Here is a 24,990-nt window from a genome sequence, read left to right on the forward strand (position 1 = left end):
CGCGCTAAGGAAGCCCAGCCTGGTTTTGCACATGTGTGTGTAGTGCTGGGATTGGACCTGATTCCGGTGGCACGGCAACAGCAAATCCACCTATGAAGCCACCCTGTTAAATGAGGTTAGGAGAGCTAACCGTTTTACTGATCGTCTGCTAGACGGCGGGGAAGGGGGATCCCCATAAGGCACCACACACTCGAGCGATGCATTATTGGAGCTCTGGGGAGGGGAGGCAACGCGGGGTGATACATCCCTTTACCCTGACCCTTGGAGCTACTGGCAGCAGCCAATGATCATCTGGGTGGGTGATCCGCCCGCCCAAAGGAAGGAACCCTCTTGTCTGCGGGGAGGTTAGCTTTTTAAGGCTTCCTCCCCGCTAACCCTCTTGCCCTTTCTCACTGCTCGTGAGAAAGGGCTCAGAATGTATAAATAAGTGTTAACCATAGCATGGGTCAACATGCTATGGGTCAAATTATAATATGGCTGCATCAGACTACAAAGTAAGCAAGCATCTGAATAAACATCAGACTGTTTCTTACCATAAATGAACATAATGGCCATATTTAAGTAAATGCCTGTCCCGTATTTGAAGCATAACAATAGATGCTGCTCCAGAGGGGGAGGTATATTCTTCTTGCCTCTCTCACCTCTCACCACCTCCCACCCTCGAAGAGAAGAGCTGGTCTTGTGGTAGCAAGTGCGACTTGTCCCCTCAGCTAAGCAGGGTCTGCCCTGGTTGCATATGAAAGGGAGACTACATGTGTGAGCACTGTAAGGTACTCCCCTCAGGAGATGGATCCGCTCTGGGAAGAACAAAAGGTTCCAAGTTCCCTCCCTGGCTTCTCCAAGGTAGGGTTGAGAGAGATTCCTGCCTGCAACCTTGGAGAAGCTCCTGCCAGTCTGTGAAGACAAAACTGAGCTAGATAGACCAATGGTCTGACTCAGGATATGGCATCTTCCTATGTTCTGATGTTCCTATGTACCCCCAGGCACTGAAAGAAGTGGTCTATTAATGAGAGGATAGAAATGGCTATTTTTCTTGGATGAGACTATTTGTTTGGAGTTATTTATGAGCTACTTAATTGAGTGGGAGCTGCTATAGTGTGAGACTGCTTCCCACACCACTTTGGCAACATCTTTCTCATATCTGTGCCTTTGCTTCTGGGATCTCAATCAATTTTATTACAGCCTTAAGCCAACCAGGAAGAAAACAGTAGGAAAACATACAGCAGTACAATAAATATCAGCAGGAATAGCTTCTGGGATCTGTAGATATGCTGGTATGAGGAGGAGTCACATTATGGATTCTATTCCATGTGACTGGCATTTTGGACATTACTGGAGTGGTGTAGTAAGAAGCCACAATGTAAAAGTAATGTGGCAAGTGACCCAAGTATAGTGAGATCGTGATATGCAGCATGAATTTGTTTGAAGTGATGAACATGCAATTCCGAGGTGCACCTCAGGCTCCTTTTATTGAAGAGATGGATGGTATGCTCCATGAATCCCTGTGCTCTGAGTAGAGAGTTGAACTATAAGACCTCCAGAATTTATTCCAGCGCAAGAATTTCATGATACTGTTTTTCTAAGGGCTGCTTCAGATAAAGTTGAGCCCCAGAATATGCATGCGCCCATCCTCATGTCACTGAAGGACATTTCCATAAGCTGTCAGGATGTCCTTTAATTGCATTAGAGGGATTTTCTTCCAAATTGCCAGTTGAAATAGGGGTTTGTTGCATGTGTAGGGAGACAATTTGGATGAATGCCCTTCTCACGATTTAGGAATGTCCTGGCATCATGTTGGGATGTCCTCTAGTGATGCCAGGGCGGGCACATTTTTGTTGCGTTCCCATCCTCAGCACATGATCCAGTGGATGCTCAACCAAACCAGCTCTAAGTATGTCAGACTCTTCAGCTGTTCAGAAACAAAGCCAAATATACCACAGCCATCACAGGCTGTCTTAATTTGTGAATTTCAGATGAGATTTCATAGTCCAAGATGAAATACTAGCATATGATGAATCAGCATAGCTGTTAAATGGGTCAGACCCTGTGTTTGGATCCCTTGGGGCACAATAATCCTCAACTATGGGACAATATATCAGAGAAAGAAGTTAAATTTTGGAAATAAGTGCAAAAGGTACTGAATTTACTACCCATATTTTATAGCCAGTTGTACTGAAAGGATTTTGTTTTGTTTTGTTTCCAAAAGTGATAATGAGTTTCTAGACAGATAGCTTGACCTGCAAATGCCTTTAGGGATCTTATTAAATTTCAGTAAAAAGACACTAATGAAGCCACACATAGTTTCCATTATTCTTATGCAGATTGGGGGGGGGGCTGTTAAGATCTTCAGCACCCCGAAGAGCTTTATAAGCTACTTTTTTTTAATTAAAGGGAAATTCTCAGAACCTGAACAATGGTATAATTGTCTGAGTGGTATAGCTCTAGCTGAAACCTCTGAATAAAGATGGTGACCAGCAGTCGGACTAATGTTGCATGTGTGCAGTCAAAAGAATCATGCATGCAGCAGATTCATTTCCACTTCTGAAGAGTGGGTGCTGGCATGTGGGTGGTTTTTGCCCCTCTCCCCTTTTCCGAAAGCACTCTGTGCAACATGTGTCCATAGCTCAGCCGTAGCGCATCAGCTTTGCATGCAGAAAGGCCCAGGTTCAATCCCTGGCATCTCCAGGTGAATCTGGGAAAGCTTCCTGCCTGAAACCTTGGAGTGCTGCTACCAGTCAGTGCAGACAACACTTAGCAAGATGGACCAATAGTCTGACTCAGTAAAAGGCAGCTTCATACATTTCTGCATTCAATTTCTAAATATATACCTGAAGGTTGCATAGCCCTAAGGGACATATCTGTGCATTGCACAGAGTGCTTCTGGGGAAGGGAGATAGGTGAAAATTTCCCTTGCTGTCTGCCTATGCTTCAGGAGCTGGAATGCATACTTCCTTTTGCATGCATGCAATGTTCATCAGGATTTTAGCCACACTTTGCTGTGGTTTAAGCAGGATTGTTGTGATATACATCCTCAGATAGTTTTAACACAGCTTATTCTTATATTGTTCCATTACTTCCTATGTAGATCAGATAAAAAGTATAGCTCCCTGAATACTTGATAAGAGTAACAGGGGTTAGATTTTGTGTCTGTTTCAGTCACTGAATTTTAGATGTTATTAGTGATGTATAAGGTAAAATACTTGATAGACAATCCTAATGTTCAGTCATGCCAGTAACTGCTAATGGCTGTCATCCAATACATAGTTAGGAGGGTGAAGCAAGAGCAGTGTCTTCACATAAAGGCTGATTTGGAATTTAGCCAGTAATGCCCCATGACATAGCCACACCTCATGACACTCACACAATTCTCCAGACACAAGGACAGCACAGTGCCTTGTGTCACTGTGAGTCACTGTGGCACAGCAGAAGTGCCAGAAATTGAGGCCCAGAACTGGGTCACTCCATACCACATATGCTGGTTCACATTCTGACTAATGAAACATTGGTGTGAAGAACATAGCAGCAGTGTTTCTGAACAATTCCAGACTGTTGCACCTGCATATGTGTGGAATTTCATTACCTCACCTTCCCCTGGAAGCCCTCTGCGTGCCCTGAAAGTATGTCCCTGAGGGCTGCATGGCCTTTAGGGACATAATTTTGGGTGGCACAGAGCATTTCCTGGAGAAAGGGAGTTGAAGTTTGCCTACATTGCTGAGCCAGCAGGGTAGCTGAACTATTTGAACTTTTCAGAAGTGCCAGTGCTCCCACTATTGCACCAGTACTTCATTAGGATGTCAGCCAATGCTAATAATCACTTCGGCGTGCACAATGGCTCCCTTAGGAGTGGGGAGCCAAACATAACAGAAACAAGGGCAAAGTTTCAGATCCCTACAGGGGAGCAACACTTATCTGAAGGAAAAGTCTTTTGCCCGGGATGGAATAGGAGAAGCAAAAGGAGCAGCAAAAGCTGTATAATTAGAAGAGGCACACCTTTGGAATTGTGGGAAGGGAACCAAGTGAGCCAGATTCAAGTCTACGCAGAAGGGATGGGGGAATGAAGGCCAAACTCACTGTTTTTAACTCTGATGAGCAACAATCATGTAAAAGGAGGAGCAGGTAGGATTCAGAACTATACTTCACAGATCAGTGCTGTAGAGATCAGATCTAGTCTGCATAACAGCAGGCTAGAGAAGGACTTGCTGCTATGATGCATCACTCCCCAGCCTCCAGTTCAAAACATAGCCATATACACTAGGTTGCCTGAACAGCCATCACCAGCAGAACAGCACAGGTTCAATTACCCTGGATGTGATCTCCCACTTGAAGAAGCCGTGAGAATGCAGTGAGTCCATGAGCCAGGCAGGGGCATGCAGTATGGTCCAGTTTCCTGACTCCTGCATGGGTCAGTTAGTCTTTTGGTCCACTCCTAGCAACACATCACTTATTCCATCCTCCAAGACTGCTGCTTTTCCATTCCATACATAGTCCAGTCCTGACTCCTGAGGCCACCTGCAGTGAGACTCAGGATGTGGAAAAGGGATCCCTGCCTGCTTAGCTCCAATGACAAGGAAATAACAGCACTGACAACTTTTTTACTAACAGCTGCAATGAGAAGATGCATGAATGGGGTTTCAGGGTGGCGTGTGCACCCCAGCCTTCCTATCACAGAAACACCTGCATTCAGGGAGATGGCATTCACCTGTCTGGATGAACGCTGGTGTATTTGTGAGGGCTGGGGAGATGGGGATGACTGATGGGGCCGGGGCAGGATGCTGTAGGCAAGGACAGCATCTTTTATTTAGCATCTTTTATTTAGTATCTGAATAGGGCTTCTCATTCTCTCTCTAAAGAGTTCAGAACAGCTTTTGTGTGCATACTAGCATCTTCCTCCACAAGGTCTCCAGCAAAAATGGCAGGCACATGCAGAAATCTCTTGAAGAATGGCAAAAGGAGTTCTGTTGCTTGGGAAAATGCTTTATAATACTCTGAAAGATCATTGCAGTCCAGTGTATGTAATCTGTAGTGTGAAGCCGAGACTTCTCAATTCTAGCCAGTGGAGTGTGTGATGTGAAACAGCAGGAGAAGGTCACATAATTTATTAAGGTCTTGTTAATAATCGTATTGAGGTGATTTTATTAAGGTTAAGATGCCATTTTATTAAGGTCTTACGATGTATTCCTTATTCTGGAGCTCTTTAGGTGGCAAGACTACTCCAGTGTGAGAGAGTGAGTCTGTGGTGCTGGATGTACCATAGCCCTCAAGCCAGTTTCTGATTGGCAGTGCACTGCCATGAAATAACAAACACACACAAGACAAAAAAACCTCCCCTTAGAAATTTTAGTAAGTAAGTATGTAAGTAAAAACTGTATAGTTAGAACCACTGGTCATCACCTAATGTAACATAAGAGAAAAACATTAAAACAAACACAAAATACCCTAAAGTTATTTCAGCAGATATAGAATATCAAGCTAAAACCAACGCTACAATTTAGAACAAGGAATAGTCTATGTAAATTTCTTTTTAAGTCTAAAGGTGGCAACTTGATAACTGACATATGGAATCCCATCACAGGAAAATAAATCAAACATTCCACATCCAAATCCTTGAATTTGTCTATGATCTGACTCAACGTTTCCCCTCTAGTCACATCATAGAAGGGACAATATAAGACATAGTGGATAATATCCTCCACTTGACCAGCGTGCCAAAAGGACAAAGGTGCTGTTCCAGGTGAAGAAGTTTACGGAATCTCTCTTTGAGAGATGCCGTGGGCATAGTCTGAAAGGGTAAAGTTGTAAATGGAGAATTTAGAACAATGGAGGAAAGGCGAAAGTTAAACCAAACATGTGAAAATGAAGCAGCAGTAATGGAGGCAATGTTATTAAATAACTCAAGCCTTGGATACCAGTGAGCATCTTGAATTCATCCTCATAAAACGGAAACCAAACATAAAACAATGCCAGGTGATGAGATCAGCAAGTCATGGAATAAACTGGGCTTCGTTTCTTTTGCTCAAAAGGTTATCCTAGGCTCGGACAGAAGGGCTTTCTTTCCTCTCCCCTCTGACACGCAACCCGACAAGCAAAACCAAGCGATCTGTTCGGAGGCTGCCTGTCTGCGTCGTGCCTCTTCCTTTTCAGCACAGGCAGTTGCAGCTCTTTGGACACAAAGGAAAGTTTGTTCGCCAAGTGACTGAGCGATGCAGCGTGCTCTGCGATATTTCTAGGGCGATTATTAAGACTCGGACAATAGACTCTAGTACATGCTTGGAGGGTGAACAGCAGGAGGAAAACATCCCTGATAGGTTTTTAAAAAATTAAAAGTCTCCGGCGGGTGTGATAGGAAAGCACATTGTCACGATCATCTGTTTTTTTTTGGTTTTTTTTACAATGCCACGCAACATCTGCACACCACGGATTGGCTCCCGCATGTCGTTAAGACAGAAAGGCATCCAGAAGCCTGCTCTCGAGAGCTCTTTAAAGAAATACATAAATAAATCCGAGGCCAGAGCCATGAATCAAAACCAGTCACGTGACGAAGGGGAGGTGCGCGGCTGGCTGCTAGCCAGTGGTAGGAGCTGATGGGTGGAACAAACCGGGCATGAAAAGACTAACGTGACTAACGGATCTGAGAATTGTGGTTCCTTAGTGGGATCTACAGGAATGTAGGCACTGCTGGCAGTTCTCCTGCAGCTCTCCCAACCTTCTCTGCCTCAGACTGGATCTGTTACTCACAAAGCAGATCCCTGCTGCTTTGGGGGTAGGAAGAACATGGCCTGCATTTTGAAGGTAAATCTCTATCTGTTGCTTGAATGGATTGTTAAAATAAAATAAAAAAAGGAGAGAACCGAAAAAAGCACCCCCTTTGCTGCTCTGGGGCATGGAGAAGGAGTCACTGTTCTGTGCCGCCGCCACCCCCACCCCCGGCCGCCGCCGCATCGGAGCCGTAATTGTCTTTCTGGGCATTGCTTCTCTCCCTCCCCGCCCGCCCCCAGCCTCTGGAAAAGGAGTACGGAGCGATTTTGAAACGGACGGCCCCGTGGCCCATCTTGCCCTTCTGCCCTTCTTCTTGCCCTGCATTGTCAGAACGGCAGGCGATCAGCTAGTGGTGGGTGAGGGGGGAAAGAAAGGGCTGCCCGCGCGCAGCATAAGAGGGCAGGCTGGAAGGCGGCGGGGAGCTGGCTTTGGCTTCTTGACTTTTTGTTTAGGCGGAATTCCTTGATGAGCCACCGTGGTGGGGCCTTTGCCTTGCAAGGGATGCTGGCTTTGCATCAGTGCGAAGTGGAGACATTTTCTTTCCCTCGTCTGGTTGGCGCACAGACCTTTGAGATTTGCAAAAGCTGCCCAAGTTACTCCATAAGCACACACACACACACACGCACCCCTTCTGAACATGCAGCAGGACCAATTTGCCCTTCTCTGTCTTGAGACTGCCCAACTCCATTCAGGACAAAACATTTTGCAAGCTGGCTTCCTTCCTCCAGCCTGCAGACAGAAATGGAACTCTTTCTGTTTTGTTGTTACTTTCAGTCCAGCCAGTGGTGTGTTGTGTGTGTGTGTTTTAAAGCATGTGGTGTCAATGGGACCATACCACTGGAGAAATGCTTGAACCAGGTGGGAGGAAGTGGAAATGCAAACGGATTAGAGCAAGTCTACTTCCTTACAATGTAGCGGCTAAGCACTACATTTTGGTACATTTGGCACATTTAAAGATGCATCCGCTAAAAGTTGCCAACTTTCTAGTGTCTTGTCCCCTGTTTTTGCTTTACATATACACGTAGAACCTTTAACCATCATCTAGACTGCTTTAGCCAGCTCTTTCCTCTTATTCAGAGCCGATCTGCAATCAATTCAGCCTTTGGTCCAGCTCAGCTGTTTGCTCTTTGCTAAAATATCTGCAATTTGGGATGAAGTCCAAAAATATTGAAACACCCTCAGATCAAGGGCTTAGCTATAATTGAGTGAAAGGGTTCAAAGAACACGGGCCCCCAGCTCCTGAGGGCCCTCCAGATCCATCCCTCCTTATTTTCTTCATTATCTCCTTCACTCTGGGGGGCCGCCAGAGAGAGGGATGAACAAGGGCCCCCTCTCCCCTAGCTACGCCCCTGCCTCAGATACTAAAAATGTCCAGCGGTGTCTTTTTCAGGTATCTGTTTTGCTGTTGTTTTGCATGACTTCACAGTGTCCTGCTTTTCACAGGCTACCATAGGGTTAAGATTAGGGATGTGCAAAACATGTCAAACTTGAAACGTTTAGAGCTTGAAATGTGCTGTTTCGAGTGTTTCAAAACAGAATGCCCTTAAAATAAAGGGCCTGTTTCGAGCTCAAAACAGAATGACTCCATTTTGATTGGAATGTTTCGAGTGCCATTTTGGAAGCCTGTTTCCCCCTTGCTGATTGGTTTTCTGTCACTGGCTTCTGATTGGTTTGCAATCTCCTTGTTTTTTGGTTTGTTTGTTATCCAAATCAAGTGTTGTCATGGGCAACTAAGCCGCCATTGGTTGGGGGAGGGGAGGGCACTTTTGGAGAGAATTTCAAAGTCATAGTTTAATAATTCATGGATGAGCGATAACAAATTGAAGCTGAATCCAAGCAAGACGGAGGTGCACATTGTAGGGGCTCAGATTCTGAGGGATGAGTTAGATCTCCCTGTGCTGGATGGGGTTACACTCCCCCAGAAGGAGCAGGTGCGCAGCTTGGGGGTACTTCTGGATCCAGGCCTCACTTTGGTATCTCAGGTGGAAGCTGTGGCCAGGAGTGCTTTTTATCAGCTTAGGCTGATTCGACAGCTGCGTCCATTCCTAGAGGAGGATGACCTCAGAACAGTGGTGCACCAGCTGGTAACCTCCAGGCTTGACTACTGTAATGTGCTCTACGTGGGGCTGCCTTTGCACGTAGTTCGGAAACTTCAGTTAGTTCAAAATGCGGCAGCAAGGCTGGTCTCCGGGGCAACCTGGAGAGACCATATTATGCCTGTTTTGAAACAGCTTCACTGGCTGCTGATATGTTTCTGAGCAAAGTGCTCAGTTATTACCTTTAATACAAAGTGCTGGTTATTACCTTTAAAGCCCTGAACGGCTTAGGTCCAAGTTACCTTAGAGAGCGCCTTCTTCGGTCTGATCCCGACCGCACGCTAAGATCATCTGAGGAGGTCCGGCTCCAGTTGCCACCAGCTCTTCTGGTGGTGACCCAGAGGTGGGCCTTCTCTGTAGCCGCTCCTGGACTGTGGAATGTGCTCCCTGCAGCCATCCATAATCTGAATTCTTTATTGGAATTTAGGAGAGCCCTAAAGACCTATCTGTTCGGCCTGGCCTTCCAGTGCTCTTAAATTGTTTTAAAGGGTCTTTGAGGTTTGTGAACCACCCTGAGCTATTTTGTAAGGGCGGTCTAAAAATCAATCAATCAAACAAACAAACAAATAGTGTATTCAAAGGGACTGGGAGGCAGAGAGGGCCCTTATACTGTGCCTCTCTTGAAGAAGAGAATACATCAGGACAGGAGAAAGGAAGATTTGATTTTGTGCTTTTCTTTTCTCAGCACTGAGTATATTATTATTATTTATTCGATTTCTATACTGCCCTTCCAAAAATGGCTCAGGGCGGTTTACATAGAGAAATAATAAATAAATAAGATGGATTCCTGTCCCCAAAGGGCTCACAATCTAAAAAGAAACATAAGAGAGACACCAGCAACAGTCACTGGAGATACTGTGCTGGGGGTGGATAGGGCCAGTTACTCTTCCCCTGCTAAATAAAGAGAATCACCACATTAAGAGGTGCCTCTTTGCCCAGTTAGCAGGGGCAAATATGCTGTGCTTTGTTCCCTATAGCTGGAACACTCGAAACACTCGGGATGTTTGGAGTTTGTTTTGAGTTTGTTTCATTGAAACAACTGGCTCGACTGCCGTTTCACTCTTTTTGCATTCTGTTTTGAGCTCGAAACAAAATGCAAAATCCATTTCGTGCAGGGGCGTAGCTATAATTGTGCGAAAGGGTTCAAAAAACATGGGTCCCCAGCTCCTGAGGGCCCTCCAGCTCCACCCCTCCCTATTTTCCTCATTATCTCTCACACTCTGGGGGGCCGCCAGAGAGAGGGATGAACACAGGCCCCCTCTCCCATACCTACGCCCCTGATTTCGTGCACATCCATAGTGGTGGTGGTGGTAGTAGTAGTAGAAGTAAACTTTATTTGTTAGCCACCCCATAACAAGTTGTTCTCTGGGCGGCTCAGAGCACAACATTAAAACATGAAATAAAAACACACAACACATTATATCATAACAGACCAAAATGGAAGAAAGAAAATACAAAATACAATATGAAGCAATTTTAATCTTCACCTGTAAATATGTGCTTACTTTGTTGCAGTCTTTATTGGTAAATGCCTAGAAGACATTACCTGAAGAACTTTCTCACTGAGAAATAGTGCTCTTCTTATGACAATAGCTACACTACCCAAACAGGAATTCTGAAATTAGTCATTGATAAATTGTGATGTGAGTTGTCCAGATTGTGCATTTAAACCATACAGATACAGGCACTTATGCTTTTGGATCCACAAACATAAACCTATGTACTTCTGCACAGTGTCCCATTGATATGCTCCACATTGATCCAGAAGAATGTGTGCAGATAACTTAAGTCAGTGGCTGTTTGGGTTGTTTCACAACGGGAAGAACTTGATCAGGCTGTTTTCCCTTTCCCACCCCACCCAAGACATCATAATTTTCAGGCATCATAAATATCAACCCAAGTTAGTAATCTCTTGCTTAATGCATTTCTTCTCTGGTGTGAGTTAATAATGTCTGGTTTTTGGAAAGTTGTGGAAAGGCAAGGCCAGAGTTGAGTTAGTCTCTTACAATTACTACTACTGTACTACTACTGATGATGATGATGATGATAATATTTACTACTTTTTATAAGAAGTTTTTAATTTTTGTGAAAACTGGTTAAAATAGACATAAATGCTTACTACTACTACTAATAGTAGTAGTAGTAGTAGTAATAATAATAAATAATATTTACTGCTTTTCAACAAAATTTCTCAAAGCACTTTACTTAGAAAAATAACTGCATAAATAATTCCCCTTCCAAGCTGATTGAAAACACTTTTGGAAGGAGCAATTATGTGTTCTCTGATTTTTTTTATATCTCATGAATTGGAGGGCCTTCCTTAAAAAAAAAAAAAAAGGAAAAGGAAAGGTCCTATTGAAATGTGGTCTTTTCCCAAGTCTTGTCTCTCTCTCTTTCCTTTATGGGGAAAAAAAAGAACAAATAAATTGTTAGTTGAATAACCAGAAGAGTATAGGCCAGGCTAATGCTTAATCTTGTTAAATAAGGAAGGTGTGAGGACAAGATGAGGAAGAGATATGGGAGGATTAGCCGCTCCATAAGGCAAAACCTTTCCATCTAAACATCACATAGAGGAAGTGATTCTCAGGGTCAGTAGATGGTTCTAGTTTATTTCAAGGTGTTTTGATAATGCAAATGTTTACAAAAATGTAATTAGAGCCCACTTCAAAGTGATGATCATTAAGTTTAAAGGTATGTGTTTATAGGGTAGCTTTTTTACACATAGCACAGACAGAATACATTTTATTAGATTTCTTATCTTAATTTTGAAGTCTCTGATCAAAGTTTCCACCTGAGTTTAGTTCCTTTGTCTGCCAGTATGCGTTAACAGAATGACCTAGATATATTTACTACGGAATAATTGTATACTTCTGTGTTTCCATAAAACCTTTGGTTTTTAAACAAGACAAATAACATTAAAAATGCAGAGGTAGCAACATTTGTGAAGGGAGGGAAGAGATGATAAAGACAGTAGGTGCCCCCCCAGATGTGTTTAGACGGGGTGGGGAATGGCACCGTTAAGCATGAGTAAAGCAGCTCTCGAGCTGGTTTTGTGGTAGCAAGCATGACTTGTCCCCCTAGCTAGCAGGGTTTGCCCTGGTTGCATTTGAAAGGGAGACCACATGTGAACACTGTAAGATATTCCCCTCAGGGGATAGAGCCACTCTAGGAAGAGCAGAAGGTTTCAAGTTCCCTCCCTGGCTTCTCCAAGATAGGGCTGAGAGAGATTCCTGCCTGCAACCTTGGAGAAGCCGCTGCCAGTCTGTGTAGACAATACTGAGCTAGATGGACAATGGTGTGACTCAGTATACGGCAGCTTCCTGTGTTCCTATCTGCTCCTCTGCTGCCTTACTGCTTTTCCGGGCACGGCGCTGCACCATTCAGAAGCCTGCACGCTGCTCCGGTGCTTCACCCAGCAGCCTGTGCATAGCCACGCCATTGCATTGAGGTTGCTGAGTGAAGACCCTTGGCCATGCATGGACTTCTGAGCAGTGCAGTGCTATGCTGAAAAAGTGGAAGGGTGGCAGAGGAACAGGTAAGGACCTGCTTTACTCATGCTTAAAGGTACTGCTCCCTGCCTTGCCAAAACTGTTCAGCAGGCTGCACCAATCGATTTGTGCACATCCCTAACCGCATGAATATTTTGTGAGACATGTGGAGTGAAATCTGAAAGATCTCTATAGCCTTCTTAGAGGTTTGGGTTGAGTATCTCACTACAAGTGTCAGAACTTTCCTCTGCCTCATTACATCTCTGGTCAGCAGCCTGGCACCTCGTAGCTATTCCCTCAAGTTGTGGATTATTCATGGGTTCATTTCAAAGAAAAAATAAATCCCACTTACTTCAATGAGATTCAAACATGCTGTTACTTGATTCCATCCAATAATTTCAGTTGAACTTGTACCATTCTGTGGATTGTACCCAATGAGTTGGCCAGTGTTTTAAAAATACACTTTTCATTTATGCTTTCTTCCAGATAGGCCCCCAATGAATGTTGGGTACTAAAATTATCATCCTCGGTCTTTTGTTGAAATGACCAAGTTAACCTGATCCATTATCTGATACTTTATTAACTTTTAGTTTTAGATTCTTTACGTGTACATAAGCTAGAATGCTGCTTCCTGTTTATATTTGTGCCTGCATTAAAATATACTACATAAGAACAGCCCTGCTGGATCAGGCCCAAGGCCTACCTTCCTGTGTCACACAGTAGCCCACCAGATGCCTCTGAGAAGCCCATAGGAAAGAGGTGAAGGCATGTCTTCTCTCTTGCTGTTGTTCCCCTGCAACTGGTATTTAGAGGCATCTGGAGGTGGCCTAAAGCCCTTATGTACCCCTAGTCAGTGATAAACATGAATTTGTCTAAGTCCCTTTTAAAGCCATCCATTCTAGTGACCATCACCACATCCTGTGGCAGAGATTCCCATAGACTAATTATGTGCTATGTGAAAAAGTGCTTCCTTTTGTTGGTTCTAAATTTCCTAGCCTTCAGTTTCATGGGATGACCCCTTGTTCTAGTGTGTGTGTGTGGGTGGGTGTGTGTGTGTGTGTGAGAGAGAGAAATTTCTCTCTGTCTACTCTCTCTCTACTATATTCATAATTTTATACACCTGCACCATCTCTCCCCATAGTCTCCCCTTAAAGCCCAGATGCTGTAGCCTTGCCTCATAAGGAAGGTGCTCCGGGTTCCTGATCATCTTGGTTGCCCTCTTCTGTAGTGTTCCATCTAACAGGGATTCCCAGATGCTGTTGACTACAACTCCCATAATCCCCAAGCAAAAGCTGTTGCAGATGGAGATGCTAGGAGTTGTAGTCAACAACATCTGGGAATCCCCATTAGAGGGAACACTGCTCTCCTGCACCACAATGTCCTTCTTAAGATACATGAATGATCAGAACTGTAAGCAGTACTCCAAATGTGGCCATACCATAGATTTCTTTAAGGGCATTATAATATTAGCATTTTTATTTTCAACCTACTTCCTAATGACCCCTAGCATGGATTTGGCCTTTTTCAAGCTGCTGCGCACTGAGTTAATACTTTTAGTCACTGACAGCTCATATCCCATGAGCATATTTGGAAGTTGGGATTTTTGCCCCAATATGCATCGCTTTGCACTTGATTATATTGAACCAAATTTGCCATTTGCCACTTCCCCAGTTTGGAGAGACCCTTTTGGAGCTCCTCACAATCTGTTGTGGATTTCAGTACCCTAAATAGTTTGGTGTTATCTGCATATTTGGCCACTTCTCTGCTAACTTCTAGATCATTTATGAATAAGTTAAAGAGCACTGGTTCCAGTACAGATCCTTGGAGGACCCCACCTCTAATTCCCTTCATTGTGAAAACTCTCCATTTATTCCTACTCTCCATTTCCTGTCCTTCAACCAGTTACCAATCCACACATGAACCTGTCCACAAATCCCATGACTGCTAAGTTTACTCAACAGCCTTTGGTGGGGAACTTTATCAAAAGTTTTTTGGAAGTCCAAGTATACTGTGTCCACTGGATCACCTTTATCCACATGCCTGTTGACACAAATAACTCCAAAACCTAAGTGAGGCGAGACTTGCCCTTACATGCTATATTGTGTTTAAAAAACAGCTTGAGTGAATTTTAGCCAGTTAGAATTAGCTTTGTCACTTACACTGGCTCCCAGTCTGTTTCTGGGCTCAGTTAAAAGTGCTAGTTTTAAGCTGTAAAGCCCTAAATGGGCTTTTAAATTTGATTTTTGATTTGATTTTCCCCAGTTTATTGTTTATTATTTATTTAACATATTTGTATACCGCCCACTACTGAAGGTTCTAGCAGTTTACAGAAATAAAACCAACTAAGAAGTTTTAAAACAATTAAAACATATAAAAAGTTCAAATTAATACACAGAAAACTACCAAATAACTAAAAAGCTTGGCTGAAGAGATGTGTCTTTAGTTGTTTCGTAAAAGCCAACAGGAATGGAGCAGCTCTTATCTCGCAGGAAGTACATTCCACAGTCTTGGGGCAACTACAAAGAAGGCTTGCCTTTGAGTTGACATCAGACAAGCTGGCGGCACCCTCAGACAAACCTCCCCTGAAGATCTTAATAGGCCATTTGGTTCATACCAAAGAAGGCATTCTCTTAAATACCCTGGGCCCAAGCTGTTAAGGACTTTATAGGTAATAACAAGCACCTTTTATTTTTCCTGGAAACCTATTGGTAGCCAGAGCAGTTCTTTTAAAACCGGAGTAACATGGTCTCTTCGGGATGTCCTGGAGACCAATCTAGCAGCAGCATTCTGCACCAATTGCAGTTTCCAGACTATGTAAAAGGCATCCCCACATAGAGTGCATTGCAGTAGACAAGCCTGGAGGTTACCAGGATATGCACCACTGTCTTAAGTTCACTCACTTCCAGGAAAGAGTGCAGAGTTGGCTTTGGCGGTCACCTCCAGGCAAGCCACTGGCTGTGCCATTGGTTGCACCTTTGGCCACAGCTGCCTTAAGTAGTCTTAAGAAGAGGAGGTATGTTGGGCAACCAGCCAATCAGCCCTTCTGGAAGAAACTCAACAGCTGGAACAAGTTCAGGGTTATCAACAGCAGCAGCGGCAGAGTGCTAAATGCAAAGCATAACAAGAGTGTAGGAATACAGTAATAGAGTCCTTGTAACAAATGTCTTCTTGTGGGTCAACAGCAGCAGCAGTAAGATGGAAAAGTCATCCAGGGAGCTTACCCTCTGCCTCCCCCATTTGATTTTTATAACCAACTTTTTAAAAGTTTTAAAATTGTTTTGTATTGTATTTTGTATGGGTTTACAGTTTTGGTGGGTTTATGGTTTGGTGGGTTTAGGGTTTGTACCCCAAACTATTTAGGGTAGTGAAATCCACAACAGATTGTAAGGAGCTCCAAAAGGGTTACTCCAAACTGGGGAAATGGGAGCAAAAATGGCAAATGTGGTTCAGTGTAAGCAAGTGTAAAATGATGCATATTGGGACAAAAATCTTCAACTTCCAAACATGCTGATGGGATCTGAACTGTCAGTGACTGACCAGGAGAGAGATCTTGGTGTCATGGTGGACAGCTCATTGAAAGTATTAACTCAGTGTGTGGCAGCTGTGAAAAAGGCCAGTTCAGTGCTAGGGATCATTAGGAAGGAGATTTAAAATAAAGATGCTAGTGTTATAATGCCCTTATAGAAATCTATGGTGTGGCCACATTTGGAGTACTGTGTTCAGTTCTGGTCACCGTATTTTAAGAAGGATATTGTAGAACTTGAAAAGCTAAAGAAGAGGGCTACCAGGATTATCAGGGTCCTGGAGCACCTTCCTTGTGTGGCTAAGCTACAACATCTGGGGCTCTTTTGTTTGGAAAAGAGGCAACTACAGGGAGACATGATAAAGATGTATAAAGTTATGCATGGAGTAGAGAGAATGGACAGAGATTATTTTTTCTGCTTCTCTCATAACAGTAGAAAAAGGGGTCATCCCATGAAACTGAAGGTGGGGAAATTAAGGACAGCCAAAAGGAAGTCTTTTTTTCACACAGCACATAATTAATCTATGGAATTCTCTGCCATGGGATCTGGGGATTGCCACTAGCTTGGATGGCTTTAAAGCGGGCTTAGACAAATTTATGGAGGACAGGTCTATCAATGGCTACCTATCTGGTGTCTATAGGCCACCTCCAGCCTCAAGAGGCAAGATGCCGCTAAATACCAGTTGCAGGGAAGCAACAGCAGGAGAGAGGGCCCTCGTCCCTTGCCTATGGGCTTCTTTGAGGCATTTGGTGGGCCACTGTGTCAAACAGGATGCTGGACCAAATGCATGGGCCTGATCCAGCAGGGCTGTTCTTATGTGATTTCATGTGTTTTATGTATGTTTCTCTGTGATCTAATGCTGTGTTGTGAATTGCCCAGAGAACAATTTGTTATGGGGCAGCTAACAAATAAAGCTGCTGCTGCTGCTTCTTCTAAAATGTGCATAAGGAAATAGTTGTAGATGTAGAAAAGTCCACACTTGGTTAGAAATATGCAGTTTGGCAGCCCCTCCCTAAAATAGCCATATCTGCACCATTTTCTCCCTGTTCACGAATGACATACACATCCAGTTTTTAAGACACTTGTGTGTGGTATGACATAGGCATTGTGTTGTCCTACATGTACACGCACATTTCTTCTGTCTCTCTAGAAGAACAAGTTTGTTATCTGCTTACCAAAAACAGTGATGGGATGGTGTGTACAACATTAGCAATGAGACCTGTTTCATACGACCTACAATATTCACGAACAACTTTTGTATGTATCTGGCTATCGACTTCCATCGGCTCATTTCATGTTTATAAATATATGCATTTGTGACCAGCTCTCTAAATTTATTTTAAAAATAGAAGTAATGAACTGTTATAAGAGTTTTGGCCTGTATGGAATGTATGAGGCAACAGAGTGTATGGCGGCGACAGAAGAGTTTTAAATGTTCTTTAAAACATCTCTGTCTTGTTCTTCTGGTTGTTCCATTAGTGCTAGTCTAACCCTTAATGTGGGGAAGATAGTGTCTTATTTTTCTTATATAGGCCATTCAGGCTATCTTAAATTGTACACAGGCCTGAGTGGTGACCCACTAATCCAAACACAGCCTACCAGCCATACATTGTCACCTGCCAAGTGTCATCTGCCAACCTCTCTGTTCTTTGCAGTTGTAGATAAGCAGGAAAGACAGAAAGTTCATTACATCTTTGAAGAAACATTGCCACCAGATCTGGCTGATGAGCTGTGGTTGGTTTGGTGGGTCACAAGTTGTGCAAGTCTGATAAACTGTATACCATACACTTGTTAAAATAGGTATTTTAGGCCCATACTTTCCTTTATAACTATTATTAAAGCAAAAACAGTCACTTCATATCAGTTTCTTTCAGCTACAGTACTTCTGAAAGAAGTTGTCCTTTCACATAGACCACCCATCTCATAAACAAAGGATTAGCAAATAAAAATACATTTATTTTCTGTATTAACCGTTATTATGGTACTTTGGCTACAAGGAAATTGACTTTAAAGGCCAAGTTGAAGAAAGGCTAAGTTGAACGCCAAATTAAAGGCCAAGTTGAATCCTGGAGAGAATCTATTTGTGTGGCTGCTAAGAGTCGACACTGACTTGACTGCACTTAATCAATCACTCAGTCAATGGTACTGTTATGACAACTGCTAGTAGCGGTTGTATTTGAAGTGAAAGGTAGGTTAGCATATCAATGTTTTAATTTCTTATGGGCTCTGATGCTTTTCTAACTCTGAACCTAGTCACAATATGGCTTCTATTCTCAAATGCTTTAAGAAAATCCGGAACTGTTGATAAAAACTTGTTCATGGTGTTGGCTGCTGATTTAGCCACAGCAGCACACAGTATTTATGTGATAAAGAAACCCAGCTGGCATGCAATTGTCTAGATGTAACGAGGACATTTTTCATGGATTATGTTTTTCCTTTTCTAAGATTGGCATTTTCTTTTGTAAATCAGAGCATTTCTTGTTCCCTTGATGTCAGTTTTTCATATCAATGACACATGGGGTTATTATGTAAGAAATAGCTTCTGATGTAGTAGGAGCTAAACTGAATATCCAGAACTTTATTTCCATCACATTTGATGGACCACATATATCTGACTTGTGTGTATGGTGCCAAGGAAAAAAGATGACATGAATAATTGGTGGCAACCACTGGTTGTTCCCAGATTCTTTGTTTGTGAAAACTGATTCTTGAGATGGTTATTACATTTTGAGTAAATTACTATTTGTAAGCTCTGTTTTTCTTGATGGAAGTTCCATGCAAGTTCTACTCTATAATTCTGTAATCTGCAGTGGGCAACTGTGTAGTTATTCTCAGGATTTGGTGCAGTTATCAGTATAATGAGTTGATCTTCAGGCAATACACAGCTCGTGGAATTCACTGTCACAAAATCTTGTTATTACAACAACATCAACAAATATTTATATACTGCTTTTCAACAAAAGTTTCCAAAGTGGTTTGCTTACACAGAGAAATAATAAATAAATAAATAAATAAATAAATATGAATATTTACTAGCTTAGATGTTTAAAAAAAAAAGACAAGTGGGGGTATATGAAAGTTGACAGTGGTGAATTTTCACAATAATATGTGCTCAAAAGGAGTGTGTCCTCAGATTCAAAATCTTTCCACCCTTCACAGTCCCTTCAGCAGTGAAAGGCAGTAGGCTTGTGCCCGAAACGTTTCGGAGGTCATTGTAAAGGCCTCCGAAACGTTTCGGGTGTGGGGGCTGATTCGGTGATTCGGCGCCAGCAGGGGTAGAGCTTCAAGGGCGGGGGAGAGTGTACTCGCCCCCCCGCCGCGTTTCCCCCGCCGGCGCTCTCCTAATTTTAAGCCCCTCGGGGCGGCAGTGTTCCTCCCTGCCGCCCCGTTCCGGCCGACGGGGGGAATGGGGTGTCAGGGAGGAACGCTGCCGCCCCGAGGGGCTTAAAATTTGGAGAGCGCCGGCGGGGGAAACGCGGCGGGGGGGGGTGAGTACACTCTCCCCTGCCCTTAAAGCTCTACCCCCGCCGTGCCAAAAATTTATCGTGCACATCCCTAAAAGGCAGTTCCCACTTGCCACAGAAAGTATCCTTTTGAGCTAAAGAGCAGTTTTGGCTGCAAGGAAATGAAACATCAAGGATGTGTGTGTGCATTTTCAGAACCCCAGATGCTTGTAGTTGAGATTCTTTTCACTCAGTACTTGAATTTTGCGGGGATTAGCTGGGGGAGCCTTTACTGAAATTCAGAAGCCCTGTCCTGATTCCCACCCTCCCTGGCATCCAGCTTAGCATCCAGCTTAACCTTCCACTTGCAGAAGTGCTCATTTCTGATTTTCACCAATCCTCCCTTCCTGCTGATGTCCCCCCACCAAAATATGTCCCTGAGAGTTGGGAGACCCTTAGACATATTTTCAGGAAACATCAGGAGCAGCAGAGGGAAAGGACCATGGGCAAAATATACATCTGCAAGCGAAGGTTAGTCTGAATACTGGCCAGGTTCTATAACTCCAGAAAGCCTTCCAGATTTGTATCAGTTGAATGAATCATCTTGTGTGCTGATCTAAGTTGAAGCCTGCTTACTTGTGCATGCATTTTACATGTTATAATGGAGAGAGAGAGAGAGAGAGAGAGAGAGAGAGAGAGAATGAACTTGACATTGGCTTGCTTTTTGCCACTGCCCAGTCAATTAAAACAGAATTTTAGATGTTCCTATCTGTGGAGTATATTTAAATTTAAGAGCATTTCATTGCCAAAATGATAAGATAATACAACATCAAGAAGTGACGGGTACGTTTTATTAGCTCATTACTGTACATTCTAACAGGATTGTGAAGCCTCCCCAGGCATATATTAATAGGCCCATAAAATCACTCCTGAGTATTTTTAATAATAATAATGACTGTTATATTTTTGTGGAGTGTGAAACTATGAGACTGCATTTTCTTCTTATGTGTCCCTTGCTTTAAAAATCCTCCATCATTTCCTTGCAAAGAAAAGGGCTTTTTTATCACCTCATGCTATCAAAGTATTTATGGAGAAGAAAGCCAGTTTGCAGTCTCAGGGGAGGTGGCTCTTCTGCAGAATATGTTTTGTGAGAAGAAAGGGTGAAGGGCTGGAAATTATGAGAAAATAGGTCTCATGATTCCTACCTCTTCTTCAGAAAGCTACTGATAAATGGTGCTTATAGACCTTATTACTGGAACAGCAGTCTTGTGTTTCTTCTCAAATGGGAGGATAACTGTTAATATATGCATGTGAAAATACACAGCTTGTCTGAAACAGAAAATAGTTCTAAAGAGAATTGAAGGTGGATGACAGAAGCATTGTTATCTATGGTGCCTATGCTGATTATTTTCTACAGTATCTATCTATCTATCTATCTATCTATCTATCTATCTATCTATCTATCTATCTATCTATCATATTTTTATACCGCCTGATATGTACATCTCTATTCTATACCGCCTGATATGTTTTGTAGCAAGAGTCCTAGTAGAAATAATAGAGGCTGCATCAGGGTACACACCATAAGCAATACTCTCTTATTATATATCACTTTGAACCCTCTGGAAAAAAAATATACCCAGTTTAAAGGTACTTCAGCAAGAACAAGAAACTGGGTGAATTTCTGGCAGTCCCCACTAATTTTCACATTCTAGTTTAAACTAGCTATAAAAAAATAAAATAAGAGAATAAAATAACAGAAAACAAATTTCACACAGACTTGTAACTTTATACATGAACACAGGTACCAAGGAAACAGCTTTTTCCCAAATCAGACCACTGGTCCACCTAGCTCAGTACTATTTTCACCGACAAACAGCAGCTCTCCAAGGTTTCAGGCAAGAGTCTCTCTCAGCCCTACCTGGAGATGTCAGGGAGTGAACTTAGTACATTCTGTTTACAAGCATGCAGATGTTCATCCACTGAGCTATGGACCTATCCCCTGAGGCGAATATCGTACAGTGCTCACACTTGTGAGTCACAAGTAGTTACCCATCCAAATGTAAACTGCTTAGCAAAGACTACAGTTCCTGCTTGCTACCACAAGGCCATCCCTCCTCCCCAACTTCCCTCTCCTGCTTTCTTAGAACTGAACTTGAGCTTGGCTTCTGGACTACACATCTGCATTATCCCTCAGTTGGACATATCACCCTGGTTCCCTCACTTTGGAATATTCACTCAGGAGTGAAAGGCCACAAGACCTTGGCTGACATCCAGACTAACAATGAATGTGCTAAAAAAAAAAAAAGTTCCACACATGCAACAGGCAAGGGGCATTTTTTATTATCTCTCCTTCCCTCTGCAGCCACCTTTGCCTCCAGAAAATATCTCCTTGAGGGTCCCACAACTCTCCGGGACATGTTTTTAAGGAGTCATAGTGGGCTACAGAGGGAAATTTTCTGGGCTTAGCACAAGGGATGTGAGTTATAGCAGGACAGGCTGTCAATGGTGAAGCAGGAACTGGATGAGAGCTGGTCTTGTGGCAGAAAGCATGAATTGTCCTTTTTGCTAAGCAGGACCCACCCTGGTTTGCATTTGAATGGGAGACATGTGAGCACTGTGTGAGCATCAGGGAATGGGACCACTCTGTAAAGAGCATCTGCACACTTTCATGAAGAAGTCTCCAAGTTCCCTCCCTGGCATCTCCAAGATAGGGCTGAGATAGACTCTTGCCTGCAACCTTGGAGAAGCTTCTGGAAGAGCTAGATCAGATGGACCAATGGTCTGACTCAGTATAAGACAGCTTCCTATGTTCCTAAGGGGCAGGAAGCAACAACGTTCAGCGAAATCTGGAGCAGGGACTGGGAGACCACAGCCTCCTAGGAGTATTGTACCAGTTGTAGAAGGCTGAAAGAAAACAAAGAAAACATTTTTTTAAAAAAAAGCAGATAAAAGACTCTTGATTTTCTGATCCTTTCCCCCTATTGACACAATGAATTATGGACTGTATAATTTGCCGGGTAAAAGAGAATAATATTTTATAAGGGATGATTTTATAAGAAATTACACTCAGCTGGAAAATATAGTGATTTCTTAAAGCAAAGGAACCATGTAAAATAATGATGCTTGTTCCCTGTTATGTAGCTGTAATGGATGGAGACGGGTGAAAGGCGGATTTAAGCTTAGCCTTTGTCTCAGAGCAAGTCCATGTGGGGGAGAGAAAAATGCTGATTCATTCCCACCATCAAGGCTTGCTCATCAAGGCTGTCCTTCCGGTAATTGCTGCCACCACACCCAAATTATTACAGAGTTTGCCCCCCCCCCATGGATTTGGGTGAATGTCTAGGGAACGCTCCTTTTTATTTACCCAACTGGAAAAATACAAAAACCTCCATGTGGTGAGAAAACTTGGTAGATTGTTGAACAATTAACCTTGAGGCGTACCTGCAGCAGAGTAAAACCCCTTTTTCCTGAGTAAAAAAAAATTCATTCAGAGACAGGTGAAATTACAAAGAATAAAAAGAGAAAACTTTGTTCAAAAGACTACAGACTGCTTTGGTCTGAGGCTCTAGCAGCTTCCATTACAGGGAAAAGAATACTTCCAAAAAGCAAGTAGCAGCCAGTGAGGGTGCCGGTGGAGGGGTGGCAAGAGGCACCTTTAAGAGTAAAAGAATAGATCCTTACCTCCACTCTCGCCGCACCTAATGCTGCTTGGAGAAGCAGCGTGCTGCCCAGCACCCCCTGCGGCGGGGGAGAGCCTCCACCACTCACTTGGCAGCGGGTGGGGGATTGGCTCCATGGCGGAGGTGACCCCCCCACCTCAGGGGGTGCTGGGCATGGCGCTGCTTATCCGAGAGTGGAGGTAAGCACCAAGACTCTTAAAGGGGCCACTCACTGCCCCTTCACCGGCACCTTCACTGGCTGCTACTGCAAAAAGAGCACTCCAGTTGATAGTTGGATGGTACACTTTAAAATCTTGGTTGCCCAGTTGTAAAGATAATTCAAAAAGCACCCCCAGTTGTAAGAAACCTTTAGAAGCACTTTTAAAGGTTACAGAGACTTTTGCAGTGCCCTGGATGGATAAAAAGGGCATAGGTACAACATTCTTACATTACAGATAAAACACAATAGACCAGTTGTAAGAATCTGCAAAGCACTAAAATAAAGAAATTTGACGCCAGCTACCTAACACACGGTTCCCTGGCTAAACCCTTCTTCGAAGCCAAGCCGTGGCTTCTTCCTTGAACTCACCAAAACCATGGTAGAGACTTCAGGCCCCTGAAGAGTTCCTGGTTGCTGCCATGGCTTGGCCAGCCAACCTGTTGCTTCCCCTGCCTGGCTCCAACTGCACGAGAACAAAGAAACCCTTCACTTTCTGCTGCCAAGCCCTCTAGGTTCCGGTCACCATGTGCTGAGTGGCTGATCCCTAGAGGTCACTGCCTGACAGACAGGACAAGGTTTACTTCCGGTTCACTCTTTAGGGGAAAAGGAAAAGCTGTTCCTGACTGATCACAACAGTTGCACATGTTGTTTTTGGAATATTGTTGCCATAGATAAGCTCATTAATGTTTATTAGATATGTGCCTGTTGGTGAAAGCACACGCTTTCTGGTATCTTTATCATGTTCATTTCCCAAAATTTCATCTACTGTGATAGTAATCTCTTGGTGACTTTACCATGTCTAACTATAAATGGGATAACTGTATATTATCAGATAATAGGTTCTCATTTTTATATGCATGACCTGTCTTCAAAATAGTTACTTCAAATAGAGTTTATTCTGACACATTGTTTACACAAAGAGCTAGGAACAACATCTGGTCAGAGGAAGAATATGAAACTAAAGTGGCAACCGCTAATGTTAGTGTTAACAGTTTCAGAGTAATTGGATCATTGCACAAGAGTTTATTGGAGAGATCAAGCTCTCATGTTTTGCGGAATGCTTTTTAGACCTGGCAGCCTAGCTGGCATCCAGTCTACCTTGTTATACTTTGCACCTGTGGTGACTAACTTTTACTTGAGCAAATGAAGGTGTAAATCATCCAGAAAGCTAATGGCATTTTTCTTTTGAATGCACCACACTTGTCTATTCTAGAAGCATTTTTCTTGTATTTTGAACAAAGAGCTTTTATTGCTACATTTTAATACTGGTGTCAAGACCTGTCTTGCAACCATCTTACTGTTTCACTTATTCCTCCCTTTATCTTCATTTCTGAAAACTTAGTTGATGTCTCAAAACAAGATCAGGGAACAGTCCTGCGGTGAAGTGCAACCTCTGCTTTCCGAGTCACCCTGTGTGCCCAGTGGGTTGTGATTTTCAGGAAATGGAGTGTGCCTGCTTTCAAGGATAAAATGAAAATGTTGGCAATAAAAGCCGAAAGAGGGAATGAAGCGGCTTGCTTTTCCTTTCCTTTCCTTTCCTTCCAAAGCCTTGCTTCATCCCCCTCCTGTCAACAAGGCCTTGGGCATGCTCATGATGCATTCCAGTGCAGGGAACTGTGACTGGCCATGCCCTCCTCATGGCTCAGTTAACACTTATCACTCCAGCTTTAGCTGAAAAGTGCCTTGTGAGGCATTGCTTGAATGGAGCCAGAAAGCAGTTCATGAGGAAGCTTAATCCATTAATGAAAATGTACATCTCTGTGGAGGGAGGCAAATGGTAAGCACATCAACAGTTCAGGTA

The 24,990-nt window shown here is 43.3% G+C and overlaps 1 protein-coding gene across 3 annotated transcripts in view; it reads left to right on the forward strand.

Annotated features, from left to right (window-relative positions):
* Positions 1–6,570: 6,570 nt before the first annotated feature.
* ST6GALNAC3 (ST6 N-acetylgalactosaminide alpha-2,6-sialyltransferase 3) overlaps positions 6,571–24,990 on the forward strand; it is a 610,078-nt gene continuing 591,658 nt past the window's right edge. For all 3 annotated transcript variants that reach the window (XM_053249823.1, XM_053249820.1, XM_053249822.1), the window contains exon 1: positions 6,571–6,789. In XM_053249823.1, the coding sequence (XP_053105798.1) occupies positions 6,772–6,789 (18 nt within the window). In that variant the 5' untranslated portion in view covers positions 6,571–6,771. The remainder of the gene's footprint in view (positions 6,790–24,990) is intronic.

Source organism: Hemicordylus capensis, chromosome 4 (genome assembly GCF_027244095.1).
Source record: "Hemicordylus capensis ecotype Gifberg chromosome 4, rHemCap1.1.pri, whole genome shotgun sequence".
NCBI classification, from domain to species: Eukaryota; Metazoa; Chordata; class Lepidosauria; order Squamata; family Cordylidae; genus Hemicordylus; species Hemicordylus capensis.